At 44.2% G+C, this 13,982-nt stretch overlaps 1 protein-coding gene across 3 annotated transcripts in view; it reads right to left on the reverse strand.

Annotated features, from left to right (window-relative positions):
• Nucleotides 1-13,982, reverse strand: part of LOC128080935 (solute carrier family 22 member 2-like) — a 29,906-nt gene that overhangs the window by 651 nt on the left and 15,273 nt on the right. The window contains exons 3-14 of one of the 3 annotated variants that reach the window (XM_052683774.1): nucleotides 13,067-13,271; nucleotides 12,420-12,938; nucleotides 11,481-11,584; nucleotides 8,167-8,321; nucleotides 7,148-7,316; nucleotides 6,759-6,873; nucleotides 6,119-6,225; nucleotides 5,762-5,976; nucleotides 4,150-4,258; nucleotides 3,373-3,485; nucleotides 2,435-2,534; nucleotides 1,871-1,933 (exon numbers count right to left, since the gene is read on the reverse strand). In XM_052683774.1, coding sequence (XP_052539734.1) covers nucleotides 1,871-1,933; nucleotides 2,435-2,534; nucleotides 3,373-3,485; nucleotides 4,150-4,258; nucleotides 5,762-5,976; nucleotides 6,119-6,225; nucleotides 6,759-6,873; nucleotides 7,148-7,316; nucleotides 8,167-8,321; nucleotides 11,481-11,584; nucleotides 12,420-12,830 — 1,661 coding nt within the window. In that variant the 5' untranslated portion in view covers nucleotides 12,831-12,938; nucleotides 13,067-13,271. Of the gene's footprint in view, nucleotides 1-582; nucleotides 1,934-2,434; nucleotides 2,535-3,372; nucleotides 3,486-4,149; nucleotides 4,259-5,761; nucleotides 5,977-6,118; nucleotides 6,226-6,758; nucleotides 6,874-7,147; nucleotides 7,317-8,166; nucleotides 8,322-11,480; nucleotides 11,585-12,419; nucleotides 13,027-13,066; nucleotides 13,272-13,982 lie in introns of those variants that run through there. The other 2 variants (XM_052683755.1, XM_052683764.1) reach the window with 2 other exon arrangements.

Raw genomic sequence — 13,982 nt, forward strand, 5'->3', positions numbered from 1 at the left:
AAGTTGGATCTGTTAGGGACAGTTCAGCACCTTTCATGATTTGCAGCTGTTTCAGAATTGGGTTTGCTTTTCTTTGTGCCTTGTTCCCCTTTCTGCTCTCTGTGGTAGCACTGCAGTAATTGCTCATCTCTCCTGATCCTGTTCTGCTTTTCCTTTTCCACCCCACTGAACAACCTTTACATCTTGCAGTTTCAGGGGAGAACAGACATGAGGTATTGTGATTTTCCGGCACTGTTTTTTGCCTTGCTGGCCCCTAACAATGTTGGAGAGCGCTGGTTTCTGGTAAGGATACTGATGCTGCTTAATGGTCATCTGTGGAGACAGGGCACTCAGCTGAGTAAAAATACTGCTAGACTCACCGGCAGTGTCCAATTGCTCCAGGACGACTGCTTGGTTGTCAGTGTGGTGTCTTTACCTTTGCTTTCACCAGGCTTGAGCAGCAGTTAATGTTCAGTCTTGCTGTGTGGGTCTTGATGGTAGGGAAGTATTCTGTCTTGCTGAGCATGGCCTTCACATGACACTGGCCCAGGCAGTTGCAAAATTAACATTTATTGCAGGGTCAGCAGTGAACAATTTAGCCTTGAGTTTGGTTGAGGGGCTGTGAAGATGCAATTGGGTGTGTCTATGGAGCTGCTCCCCTGCTGTGATTGCCAAGGTCTCAGCTTGATACCAAAAGAAGTCTGTCAGAACAGTTGTTTTTATTGTAGTATGCTGATTTGAAACCTGTCAAAAACCTTGTACAAAAAATAGGGTGAGGAGATCCAAGAAGTGGGACTAGTCAGGAGGCAAATCAAAATAAAAGCTGCTGAATGTGATGTGAACCACTTTATGAAATTCCAAAGGGCTAGAGAAGAGGACTTTCAACCTATGGTTGTTATATTTCAGCATGTTATAAATAGAAGTCTACGTAGAAAGCTAGATCCTTTGCGCCTCTTCTTTTCCTTAATTCATATCACTCATAGATATTTTGGAGCCTGGCCATGCAAAAAGCCCAATCTACAGCATTAGGAAAGCAATACATATTAGAACAACAGGACTTTATTGTACAGAGTGCTGTGGTGTATTATTGCTTGTGCTGCTCCCAGTGGATGTATGCGATGAGGCTTTGTCTCCTTGTTCCATCACTGATCCCACAAGATAGGGCAGTAGCACTCAGAACATCATGGCCTAAGGCTCATCTGCCTGCAGCTCTTTCTTCCCTTCCTTTTAATTTTCCAGCTTGTCTCATAGCTAATCAAATTCTGGGGTGCCAAAGCTTAAAAACTGGTCTGGAACTAGACTTCCCCCTCACCAGGTTTATTCCACCTTTTCTGGAGAACTAAGTGGGAAGTTCTAGTGGATACTCATGGACTCCCTAAGCGCGCTCTGCAGAGGTGTTTGCTATAAAGTGGTAGGAGCTGAGCCTGCTCAGCATCTGGCACTGAGATTTTCAGGGGTGTATATGGGCAGTGACATAAATCAGCCACTATCTACATGCTTTCTTTCATGTAAAATTAGTGCAGTGTGGAGGTGGGTTGGAACTACAGATACATTCTTGCTTGCTATGGAAATGAGCTGCAAGTGTGAAAAAAGCATTACTTCATGAGTGTCCTGCCTGGGCTGTAAAGTCACTGTTGTCAAATGTCTGGGGAAATGTGAAAGTACTGAGAAGATGAATAGAGAAATTCAGTGGAAGATGGTCTGTGAGAGCCTGAATAGGAAATCCATGGAGTCAACTGCCATGGCTTGGCTGGTGGTAGTGGGAGAGCAAGCTGGAAAAGGGTGGGCTATGTCTCCATGGTCCTTTCCTCAGTGCTGGGTGGGGGCTGTTGTGCTGGCCCCTCCACTGCTGCCCAGTGAAAGCAGGTTTGGAATAAAAGCGGAGCCTTACTTGGGTACAGCTTCTGAAGTCAGAATTTGAAGATAAATTGTGTTTTCCTTGCTTCTTTCTTGTCTGTAGAAGGAATAAGGGAAAGACAGATGATGCTCTGGTGTGGCAAAGAACATTATCCACTAAATAACCCATCTGCTTAAATTCACTGGAGACTAAATTTAACAACTCTCCCATTGCTGGCAGTTTTTCAAATGAGATCAAATTATTTGAGAGAACAGCAAGAAAAGAAGTAATTCGAAGAATTTCTGTAGGCTGACTGCAGCTGCATGGATGTCTGAAAATCATGTTAGTGGTTGCATTAGTAACTTTGTCATTTCCTACTGTTAAAGCTGTTATTCTATGTGGTTTCTACAGTAACTTCTGGGTGTGTATTTGCCTGTATGCACTTCCTTCTAGAGGCTTCTTCCTCTCCTGTCCTGCGCTGTGTTGCACTCAGAACCTGGCCTGGCCAGAAAGTGTCAGGTTCCCAACTGGACTTGGGGATGAATGGCAACAAGAGGGCTTTGATGCCGTGAAGGAAAGCTGCTCTGATCTGTGGGGCTTGTGCTTGAAGCACCATACCTGTGCATGTTTTCAGCATCTTCAATGGTCTCAGGCAGAGTTTTTCCCTTCGTCTCAGGTAGGAGCAAGACCAAGCCACCACCAACAAAAGCAATCCCAGCTGCAGAGAGAAAACAAGAACAAGGCCCACAAAGGCAATGCAGGGATCAGGCCTTAGCTTATTCCAAATTTCTCGTTAATTCTAACTGAGACACAGCTTACGATTGAACAGTGATTGCAAACATCTCTGAGAGGCATAGGAGGCCTGGAACACTGGCCTGGTCCATAGGTCCTCAAGCAATCTGGCTCCTTTGCTTTGTGCATGCAGTGCAAAGGAAACAGATTTTGGCTCTACTTGTTCTGCTGGGATGAGATGGGGGTGATGCTAGCTAGCTGCCATTCCTACTTTGGGCTATAATTAAGATGTGAAAGAAAGGGTACTATCAGCCTATCCTGCCTATTTTGCCTTCTGTTTAGTTTTGGACCCTGTTATGACCACATGCAGGATAGAAGGTGCAGCTGGGCATACCAGAATGAATATGTGCAGGAGCATGACATAATCCTAAATGACAGTGGGATCACTGAAGGGCTAGGCCCCTGAAGTGTATGCAAGAGATGCAGGAGAAGAAAGGCCAGCCTGTGCTGACCTCTAGTCCCTTGACTACATTGAAGATGTGTAGCACTAAACCCAAAGACCTTTTTACCATGGGAAGGTTCAGTAAGAGCAAGTCAAAGCTTGAGAGAGCTGCTCCCAAAACACGAGATTCCCTTTGTTGAAAGGACTAAGGGAGTGTATTCAGCTCGATTCCCAACAGCCAGATGGGAGAAACTTAAGCTAGATCTGATATGCATATGTTCATTTCTCTTAGCATTTTTTTTTTTTTTTAACAGTGGGGAAATAGGTCACCAAAATCATTCATCTAGGCTGAGGCCATCTAACCACCTCCTAGCTCTCTTACCAAAGAGAACCAAGGGCAGCTCGTGCCAGAGCTCCGCTAGTCTGTAGACGATGAAGGGAGTCATGATTCCACCAATGTCACACATGGATGAGCAGATCAGCACCCCTAGGTTCCTGGAAGAGACAGACACTGGCCCACGTCAGGAGCTCTGCACAGGAGTGCCCCATACAGCAGGGAGGGCTGTGAACCCCCCTGCTGTCACCCATGGCTGGAGTAGGGTAGAAGAGAGGGGCCAGCACCCTGCAGTGGGTATTGCAGCTGATGGGCAGAGGAACAAGCTGTGGAGACAGCAAGGCAGGAACTGAGAAAAGCCTTATCAGTGTGAACATAGAAAAGCAAAAATTATGAGTTCTCCTGTGAGGAATACTGCAGTGTGAAAGAGGTGAGGAGGGAGAATATGATGGCAGTCCTATCATGGGATAGAGGTGCTAATGATCATTTGACTCCAAGCTCACCAAACTGCCCTCAAATAGGGATATGTGAAGGCTATCTGAAAAAGTTCCTTACATATCCCATTAGGGACTCCTGCCTTAGTGCCGGGCTTAGAAAAGCAGCACTGTATTTTCTCCTCACAGGGAATCTTCTTTGCTGCTCCTCACAGTGATAAGAACAGCTTACTGGTGGGCTTTCAATTTTAAATGACATTTCTGCTATTTGACAGGTTCTCTTTTTCTTCCATGACAGACATTTCTGAGGTTTAAATGGTGACTCTTTACGACAGCCTCAAGTGCATAACCATACTCACTGCTTAAATCTAACAGAAGGAGGTACGCTTACCTGAGAGAAGTTGGATACAGCTCAGGATTTACCAAACAAACCATTTCATAGCACATGGTAATTCCCATCCTGCCCAGGCACGCTGCCGTCATTTTAAGCCAGTAGAGAGCTGTAAAGACATTGTGTATATTGAGGTTGAAATACAAAACCATTTTTTTCTGCTGTTAACACAGAACAGCATTAATGATTTAAGAAAAGAACTTCACTGTAATGAACTGTCATGAGCTCTGAGCATGATTGTGTTTTCTTTCATTCTTCAAATAATTTATGATGTGATTGTCTTGATTCAAGTAAATAACAGAGGTTTGAGGCTGTCACAAAGAGAAAATGATGATGCTAAGTAAATTGGGTATTTTGGTGTATTAACCGAAAGCTTATGCAAAAATGCTATTTCCTCCATGCAATAAAACTAAGCAGTTCACAGCTGCTTTTCTGGTTGCCAAAATTTGCTAATTTGCAAGGTACTCTGCACTTTTGCGCAGAGATGTCTGATGGCTTTCTGGCAGGGACAAGCTGGTGCTGTCACCCCTCTCTCTTGGTATATGCTCTGTGATCGCTTTCAGACCTGAAGGTAGAGACATCTGCTGCAAATGAATGAATATTCCAGCCCCACAGTGGGTGCCAGTCCAGGGTACTGCTGCATGCCCCGTGGGTTCTTAGATCCCAATCTGACTTCAGATGGTGGTTTCAGCTGTTTCAGCTACTAGTGCATGTGCAGCATGGACTCTCTCCCTCATTTACCCCAATGAGGAATGCAGACTGACAGCTGCTGATAACTACTGCTGCAGAGCTCCTCTAGAGCTGAGCAGACTGCTGCTGCTGCACATGGCTGGCAATTGCAGCTTTGGGCAGCAGCTGGAAGCCTCCTGCACCACTGCTGCTTTGGAAAAGCACATCAGTTCCCTCTGTATCCCTGCAATCCCCAGCTGTGTGTGAAATATCTATTGTCTGAATGCTTTGTTTTTTTTGCCTATTATTATTTTTCCATTACATTTTCTGTTTTCTGTCCTTGTTCTGCTGTGAACTGATAGCTGTTTGGCACTATTATTTCTGTGGTTTCAGCCTAACTATGCTCCATAAAAAGAAAGGAAAGATGTTCCAGTCAGTGGCTCTCGTGGGACGTTTCCTTGAGACTCCGGCCTTGTAGAGAATGTTCAGCTGAATAAAAGCCAAGTGCCTTTCACTGTGGTTGCTCAACATCCTACACTGCAGGAAGCAACGTATCCAGATGGTGTTTAAGTGTGTGTGTCAACACATTTTAACTTTTTAGAAACAGAAAAGATGGACTTTGGAGGATGAACACCCAGAACGGAGCATCCAAATTCTAAGCCACACCAAAATTAAAGAATAACAGGGCATTTCTTGTGGTCTAGCACAGGCAGACTTGCCATCTTATTTGGTGCTATTTTGAAAATGTAATTGACCTTCCTCAAACCTCTCATTATCTGGTGTAAATGGTGATACCGGGCATACATAGGCTTCTATGGCATTTGTGTTCATTGGATCACAATACTGACGTGGCTAGGTTTGCAAAGATTACTTTCAATTTTCCAGAACAATAACATGGAGATGTGGAGAGATTTCATTGACTGAGGAGATTTGAATGACTCACTGTCTGGGACGAATGCTGTAACAAGGCAGGCACCACCCGTCATCACATTTGCCACAGCCCATGGGTAGCGACGGCCAATGCGATCCACTGTTAACAAGAGGATGAAGGCAGCTGGGAACTCAACAAGAGCAGAATAGAGGAAATCCAGGTAAATGTTCCCACTAGCTAGTCCCATGTGCATGATGAGCCCTTGGTAGAGGACGGAGCTTGTGAACCTATGCAAAGAACAGGCAGATGAAATCAAACTCTTTGAGAGAGAGCTTATGTAAAGGACTCAGATTCATAGCTGGTCCAACCATGACATTTTAAGGAATTGAATACAATTCCTCCACGTAGGTTGCAAAAGTATTCCCTTACCAAATGTACATCAAAATGAATGTGTGCTTTCTTATCTGAGGTGTTCTGACCAGGTCTAGATATGAAGGTTTCAGCTTTTCTCCATCTTCATCTTCAGATTTGAGGTTCTGGAAGCACAAGTGAGAGAAGGATAAAAAATTAGAGTTAGCAGGCAAGAGTAACCAAGGAATATTTTTCCTTGGATTTATGGGAAGATATTAGTTTTGATTTATCAGTTATGAAAGCAAAATAACTTCTCCAAGGTTTTTGGGGAAAGAAAATATGAAAATGTGTGTAGACAGTTCCCATGTTTGTGCAGCCATATTTATGAGGCTGTTGCATGACGTGAAATGGTAGATTAAAAAATGAATGAGAATGTCTTGGAATGCTCAGTCATGAAATTGGGTGAGTTTACCGCATGTTGATTGGTACTAATTAAAGGAAGAATGTTTCTTGTCTGTTGGCTATTTTTGCAAGCCTCTTTTCTCAAACATGGTCTTTAGAGTCCTAGGCAGGCAAAGAAAAGCCACTTGTTGTATGTTAGGGAACTGCAGTGCTTTTGGTCACCAAGCTGCTCCCAAATCTAAACCCACAGTAATCCTAACATTGTAGCTTTGCTTGCCTGAGCTTTGCATACACTCAGTAAATGCAGTACAGTCACCTGGAAAGAGGAAGGTAGCTGCTTCTTGTTTCTCTTGGCAATGCGCTTAATAACTTCCATAGCTTTGTCATTTTGCTTCTGAGTTATTAGCCACCTGGGGGACTCGGGCAGACACCTGCAGTGCATACAAGCATGACACTTAAGGGACAGGAAAAGGCATCTGCGCATGTTACAGTTTGTTCCTTGCTCCTAGATGGCTTGGAATAAACTATAAACTCCTGGGCAGGGGGAACCAAATGAAAGAAAAACAGAAGATCTGATCTGATGTTGTTTCGGAAGTCCAGTTCTGACCTCTTCAAAGAAACTTGGACTCCCAGGTGTAGTCCACTGGATTATCTTTTTGATTTAGGGATGCTGGGAGTGGTGAGACTGGAAACTTAGGAACTTACCAGTGGTAGAGTAGGAAGAAGAAATTGGGCAGGGTGACAGCAAGCTGAAGCCATCTCCAGCGTGGGAGCACATAAGCCACAGCAGTAAGGATGAGGAGACCCACAGTGAAAGCAAGTTGGTAGATGATGCCCACTGTCCTCCGGAAGCTTAAGCCAACGAATTCTGCAGCTACAAAGATAATGTTGTGTGAGGCACAGGGACCTTATGGCATCATGTGAGGACATGGGTTTAGTTGGGGAAGCAGAATTGGCCTGGTGTACAGCTGCAGCCTCGGCACAGGAGACAACTGGTGCCACTTTTCTGACTGTCTACAAGATGTGGTTTGCTATGCTTAGAAGCAACTGACAGTGTGGCTGCACCTGTGGCTGACTGTGTAGCATGACTCAGCTTTGCAGAAGTCTCCATCAGTCAGCTAGGGGCTTGGCCCCTCTACCAGGACTGTCAGGCCTCACCCAAAACAAGGGCAAATACAGCTCTCTATCTCTCATTCCACCCAACCAAGACTAGCTTGCAACACCAGCAGCCTGCTGGCATCTGCTGGCTCCTGACACAGCAAAGCCATTTTGGCACAAGGTTTGTGAAACACAAACGTTATCTCCTGCAGCGCTGCTTGCTGCTGCCTTTCCTGGAAAAGCATTGAATGTCTTTGCAGCATTTTCAGTTCTTGCCCCCAGACTTTGCCCTCTCATTTGACATGTCACTTTGGATACAAATGCTCCTTAGCGTCTAGAGCTGCCTCCTAATTATTCTATGTATGTGTACAAGTTGGTGCAAGTTTTCCAGGAATAAAATGTTGATTTGATAACAAAGTCTGTAGGCCTGTAAACCCTCAGACAGGCAGCTCACAAAAGAAAACACAGCTTGACTCACAGACGGTTTAAAGCAACAAAGTGCAGTTGTGTAGTAAATAGCACGGCTGTCCCTGTCTCCACAGATCCCCACAGGGCACCAGCAGTGGCCAGCCCTGCTGCTAACTCGGGCTTCCTGCCTGGTGAGAGGAACTGCAAGGTGCCGTAACTCAGGACGTAGCCTGTCAGCCAGCCTCCCTTGCTGACCAGCCCCTGGATCAACCGAAAGATCACTGTCCATGTGTAGCTGGGTGCGAAGGCCACGAGAACCCCTGAGACAGAATTGATGAGGACTGTGATCAAGAGGCAGAGCTTGCGACCAAACCTGCAGAGGGAAAGAAGAAGAAAAGAGAGGAAAAAAGGCTCAGCTCGCAGCTGCACAAAATTCCAGCTGAATGGCAAAGATTCCTCATGAGTAACCCATTGAAACAAACCCATTCAGGGCCACCAACTTCCATAGAGGTTACATGCGGCAGGGGAGTTGGAGCTTGATGATTCTTAAGGTCCCTTCCAACCCAAGCCATTCTATGATTCTATGAAACAAAGGTTGCTTTCCTCTTTCAGATTTTGTTCCAAGTGTTTTCTCAGGTACAAGGAATGCAAAGCTTTATTAGTATCCCGAGTCTTGGCCTGAATACTAAGTTTTTGATCATCTACCCTGTGGTGTGTTTAAGGAGCTGACCTCTCCTTCCAAAATCACTTCCCTGGTCTTTTCCTCTCATCTACTTTCCCACCCTGTGGGGCACAGACCTGTGGAGAAGAGCTGAGGTGGAAGTTGTACAAGTTGTTACTGTGTTTGCTTAGCATTGCCACTACCACAGCAGCCTGAAGAGTCAGTCAGGCTGATGGTGTGTACAGTGGCCAAATCCAGAAGCAAGAGTTAATAAAAGGAAGAGGGACTATACCTCTTCTGAGATATGTTTGGAAATGGAGGGACCACAGAAAGGACCTGAAAAGCGGGAGGAATGTAGGAGCCATGTTGTTTTGTTCTGTTCCTGAGCTCTGGTGCTTTTCCCATTTGCATTAGCTGGTGACAGATACCAAGAGGTACCATGGTGCTTGGGCAGAAAGAAAGCTTGGCTTTGGCCAAGCTCCCCTGCCACTATGCTCACCAGCTGCACACACAAGGTGAGGTGGCAGACCAAAGGGTATGAAGAGACTGCGGATGTTCCCTGTCCCCCTTTTCTCTACTCGTTCTGAGTAGGAGTCTGGATCTGCTATTCCCTTCACAGCATTTTTCATTCAATAGAAGCTCAGGGAACTCCCTCATCCTGTGTTATCAGGTCACCACTTCTGGTTAATGACTTAGTAAATGAGTTCAATAAATGTTCTACTGAGGCCCTTCATCCTATCTTTCAAAGCTGCAATATTTTTTTTAATGTAGATCATATTTGGTTACTGTTTTCTTTAGCTGTTTTCTCATTTAATCTTTCTGTCTGCTAAGCTCTTCTAGAAGGGGGTCTTGGGTATTCCTGTTATTTGTCATTCACTGTGACTCACCGGTACATAGTCAGAAATAGAATGTTTCCAAAAGAAACAAGCGTACTTGAGCACTAGAAAGGCATTTGTTCTCTAGCTGACAGAGACATATATTCAGTTAGAAGTTCAATTTATAAAAGCCATTAAATTAGTTAGTGTGCACTGGCAAAAACAGCATTATAATAAATGCCAGCCAAAATAAATGTCTTCTGTTCTCCACAATAAGCAGCTGATCAAATCTCTCATACTTTCTTTCTTTCATGAGTCTGACATACTGATATTTTTTGACTGTTTCAAAGACCAGCACATGAGGAGCTTGTCAGACCACAAGAGATGGATGTCCTCTCCTGAGATGGCCTTTTCTTGGAGGCCTGGCAATAAATGACAAAGGTGCAAACACTGAATCTTAGCACTGACCTTGTCTGCTGTCTAAGGAAACAGGAGTGCCCTTTCCAAGACACCAGTGCTTGGAAATGTGCCCAGAGCCCAGTCAAGTGAATGAGTCGGTCTAATCCCTCTGAGAGAGGTGCATTTGGGAAGAGCTGATGAAATCTCCCCTGAAGCACCTAAAACGTTCTCAAGAGTACAGCAGATTTCAGGCACCTAATGTGTGGAAAAAACAGCGCACTCTGTATGCGCTCCTGATAGAGGATAGATGTTTCAAATTCAGGAAACACATAATTCATAGACCTTTTTTTCTCTGTCTACTAAATTTTAGGCTTCTGGAGTTGTTTTCTGTCCTAAGCACCTGGATACGAGATCTTGCTTTGCTCCTCAAGGCTTGCACCTTTTAAGACCATAGAAAATGGGGAGAGGGTGTCAGTAAATACAGCAGCAGAAAAATACTCAGTGTTATGACATGTACTTGCATTATCTTAACAGCAATGATATCTGACTCTCAGGTCTTATAATTTGCCTGATTATTTAGTGTTTTTAAACAGAAAGAGCATATCAGATATAATTTGCTCTGGGACTGTGATCCTTGGTTCTGCCGGTTCACGTAACCATATGTTGTCAAGAAATTCTTTTGCTAGTCATTTTTGCTTAGTTCATCTCTGTGTTTGAAGGGTAATTTGAACAGTTGCTCCCCTGATAGCTGTGGGATCTGCTCATTGCTTTTTCATGTCCTATCATACCTAGGCTGCTACATATCTCCTCCTTTACTTCCATAAGCTGTACATCATTACTGAAATGTAAAAAGGATGGAATGCTTTCAAGTACACTGGAAAACTGGCTGATTCTATGGAAGGAAGCCTTTGTAGGACCGTTCATCTCCTATTAACTTCACCTCTTCCAAATTCCAATTTCAGCCTCTCTTATCATTATACTAGGGAAAAAAGAAAAAAAAAAAAAAAAAGAAAAGAAGAAGCACGGGAAAATCAGCTACAAAGCATGTTTGTTTTGAGTGTAACCTAAAAAAAATGTGAGCAGATATGTGGCACGCTGACATTTATGATAGTAAAGAGGAGGTGAGAGATAATGAGATCTTAATAATAATGAAATCCCAGCTTTGTACAGAGCCAGCTGAGAGAGAGAGGGACAAGAGAAGATTTAGGATTTAATTTTTTCTTCATCTGGGAAAAACATTCCTATTTTAAAGCTGATTTACAGCCATCTGGATACTGTTAAAACTAACATGAAACAAATTTATTATGAGATGGGCAAATAGTTGTTGGTGCGTGAGATAAAATTTCATTTAAAACTCTGAGCTCATATTACAGATTGCCACTGTTAAAGAAAAAAAACCTCTTCGCTTGTGAATATGCAAATTCCACACAAAACCATTGAAAGAGTGAACACTGTGACATTTGCATGGATTCCTGGATCACAGCAGCCAGGGCTTAGGAACCACGATCCATTCACTTTTAAGAGATACACGGGCCTTCTGAAACAAGTTTTTGGCACATTTATTTCCCCTTTGAGTCATGAATGTTGTTCAGTGACATGGCGGAAGCAGAGGGCTGAAAGAAACAGTTCATCTCATACCTTTGTACATGTTACATACCTATCTGCTATGTAGCCGATTATCACGGAGCCAATAAAGAACCCAACGTTCACAGATGACTGAAAGAGGTCCAGCTTCCAGGAGTCCTCACACACCAGGTTAAACTGCACGGACAGTCACAGAAGAATGGGAACATTCAACTCAAACCATGTTTTTTCAAGGAGGGGTAATGGAAGGAAGCAACTTGGAATAGAAAAGAGTGAAATGAAAAAAACAACTAAGAAACAGGCTCTGAAAAATAAAATATGTAATCTCTTAAAGCCAACATCTGCAATACATCTCATCCAGATTTTCCAGACTTTACAGAAAAGTTATGCCCTGGAAAATAATTACACAATGACAGAAGAACAGAATGACAAAGAACAGAATGACAGAGGCAGAGAATCTTTGAATGGAAAAATAAAAAAGCTCAGAGAAATGTCACCTTCTCCTCTCCCATATTTGCTTGAAATTTAGAAGATGCTTAGAGCATGCTTTCCTTCTCAGATGCCAAGGACTACTCCTAGCCATGTATTATCTCACTGTGTGAAACCAGCGCAGTGTGTAGGAGGTGGTGGGGTTACCGCTAGGCCAGCAGGGCAATTTGTGTGCAGGGGCTGTGAGCAAGGATCTCCATCCATGGAGCTTTCTATGGCTGTGCTTTGCCTTCAGACGGCATTGTGGGGTAGTGAGTTTTCCCAGCCTTGGCTGAGCAATATGGTTTGCAGGAGCTGGGAGAAGCCAGGAACGTGGCCAAATGTAGCTTTTGTGAAAGTTGGAGAGGAGTCTTTGGTAAATCAATAATGCACTGCCTTTTTCTTTTTAAAAACTATTATGAAAATATCAATTCAAATGTTACTAGAATTCAGCCTGAAAATTTTGTTTTAACCCCACTTTCTACCCCAGGTAAGTTTAAGGACTGCAGGTGAGGCAGATATTGTTGGACAAACTGTTCCTTACCTCAGTCACTATGGAGGTGCCAGGGTAGTCGTAGACCCACCCATCTTGGCAGGGGCCAAGTGGAACAGAGCTCCGGTTGCCCACCAGGCTGCCAAGGGGGTCGGTGCAGCTGACAGCCGTTGCGTTCCAGTCCACCTCATACCTGCTGCAGCGGCTGCTGTAGGCGGCCCCATGGCTGCCCCACTCGGGAACGGTGTGGTTCAGCTGCTCCGCCAGGCTCCAGCCACAGCGCTGGCTCAGCTCCGCCACGCCAGGGCTGAAGCAGCGGTGCTCGGGGGTGAACCCGAAGAAGACGACCCCCACATAGACTGGAGTGAAGGCAGCAGAAAGCAAACACAGGGCAAAGAAGGTTTGTTTCTGGAACCTGTCAAATTCTCCAATGTGCTCTAAAATGTCATCCAGTGTTGGCATCTTTCTCTCTTGCTTCTCATTAAAAATTAAAATATCTAACTCCGTTGCTTTTCACAGCTTTTACCTTCACCGTGATCTTATATCACAGCTGAGGTGTTTATTTAAAACCTGTAGACAAATAATTAAAGAATGTGGTCAATTGTCAAGCCATGCATTGCAACCTTTGTTTCTCAAGAGCCTTTTCTAAACAAACTTTTGGTACTGGAATATTAACCAATTCTCTTGGACCCCCTTACCTTCCAATGCTGTAACCCATGGGATACCTGCAAGTAGGTCCTTGAAGATGTCAAAGTTGGCTCTCCTGAAGTCTAGGATTGCAATTCCACTTATTGCCTTGTTTCTTCCATGTAAGATCCTGAGCTCCACTATCTCGTGGTTGCTGCATTCAAAGCTGCCCACAACCTTCATATTCCCAGACAGTCCTTTCTTGTCATTGACAGTCTGTCAGCATAAAGTACGGGATAGACAATAATTCCTTTTCCCAGTGCTTTAAAGTTAACTGAGGGCAAAACTATTATGAAAGTACTGTTATTCTCTCCCCTGTATGTGTGTGACTGGAGGGCCTTATTATCAGAATTATCCTGAATATAGATAACAGCTTGTTTGCTACTTTGGGGTCATGGAAAAGGACAACTCCAAGAAGGCACAACAGAGCAGACTTCTATTAGGATCTCAAGAACTAAAGAATAGCACTGTATCCCACATAGGAAGCAGACAAGACACCACAAGTACAGATGGGCATTTCTTAATTATAGGTACCCAGACCAAGCTTGCCATGGTTCACAGGTGACTGCTTTATCACAAGGAGCAAGGAAAGAATTGAGGGTCGGTGAGTGTCCCCAGGACACAGCACTGGCCCTTCCTTGTCCTGTGCCCCTGGGAATGAGTAGGAGGAGGCTGTTCCAAGCTGCAGCCTCATCTGTCAAACACGTTCCAGCTGTTTTATGTGGATTTATTAGATAGTGTTAATGGGCAAATGTGTGCTTAGGAGATGGAGGCATCTTCAATCTCTTTGCGTGGGATGATTTCTTTCATGTTCTCATAACTGCAGTTACATAAGGTGCTTTCATGATGTTCCCCATATGGTTCCCCTGTAAACAACTAGCTTGTGTTAAGGAATGTAAGTAATGATGGAGAACTGGAAGAGATTCA

This window comes from Tympanuchus pallidicinctus, unplaced genomic scaffold (genome assembly GCF_026119805.1).
Source record: "Tympanuchus pallidicinctus isolate F22 unplaced genomic scaffold, pur_lepc_1.0 scaffold1, whole genome shotgun sequence".
NCBI classification, from domain to species: Eukaryota; Metazoa; Chordata; class Aves; order Galliformes; family Phasianidae; genus Tympanuchus; species Tympanuchus pallidicinctus.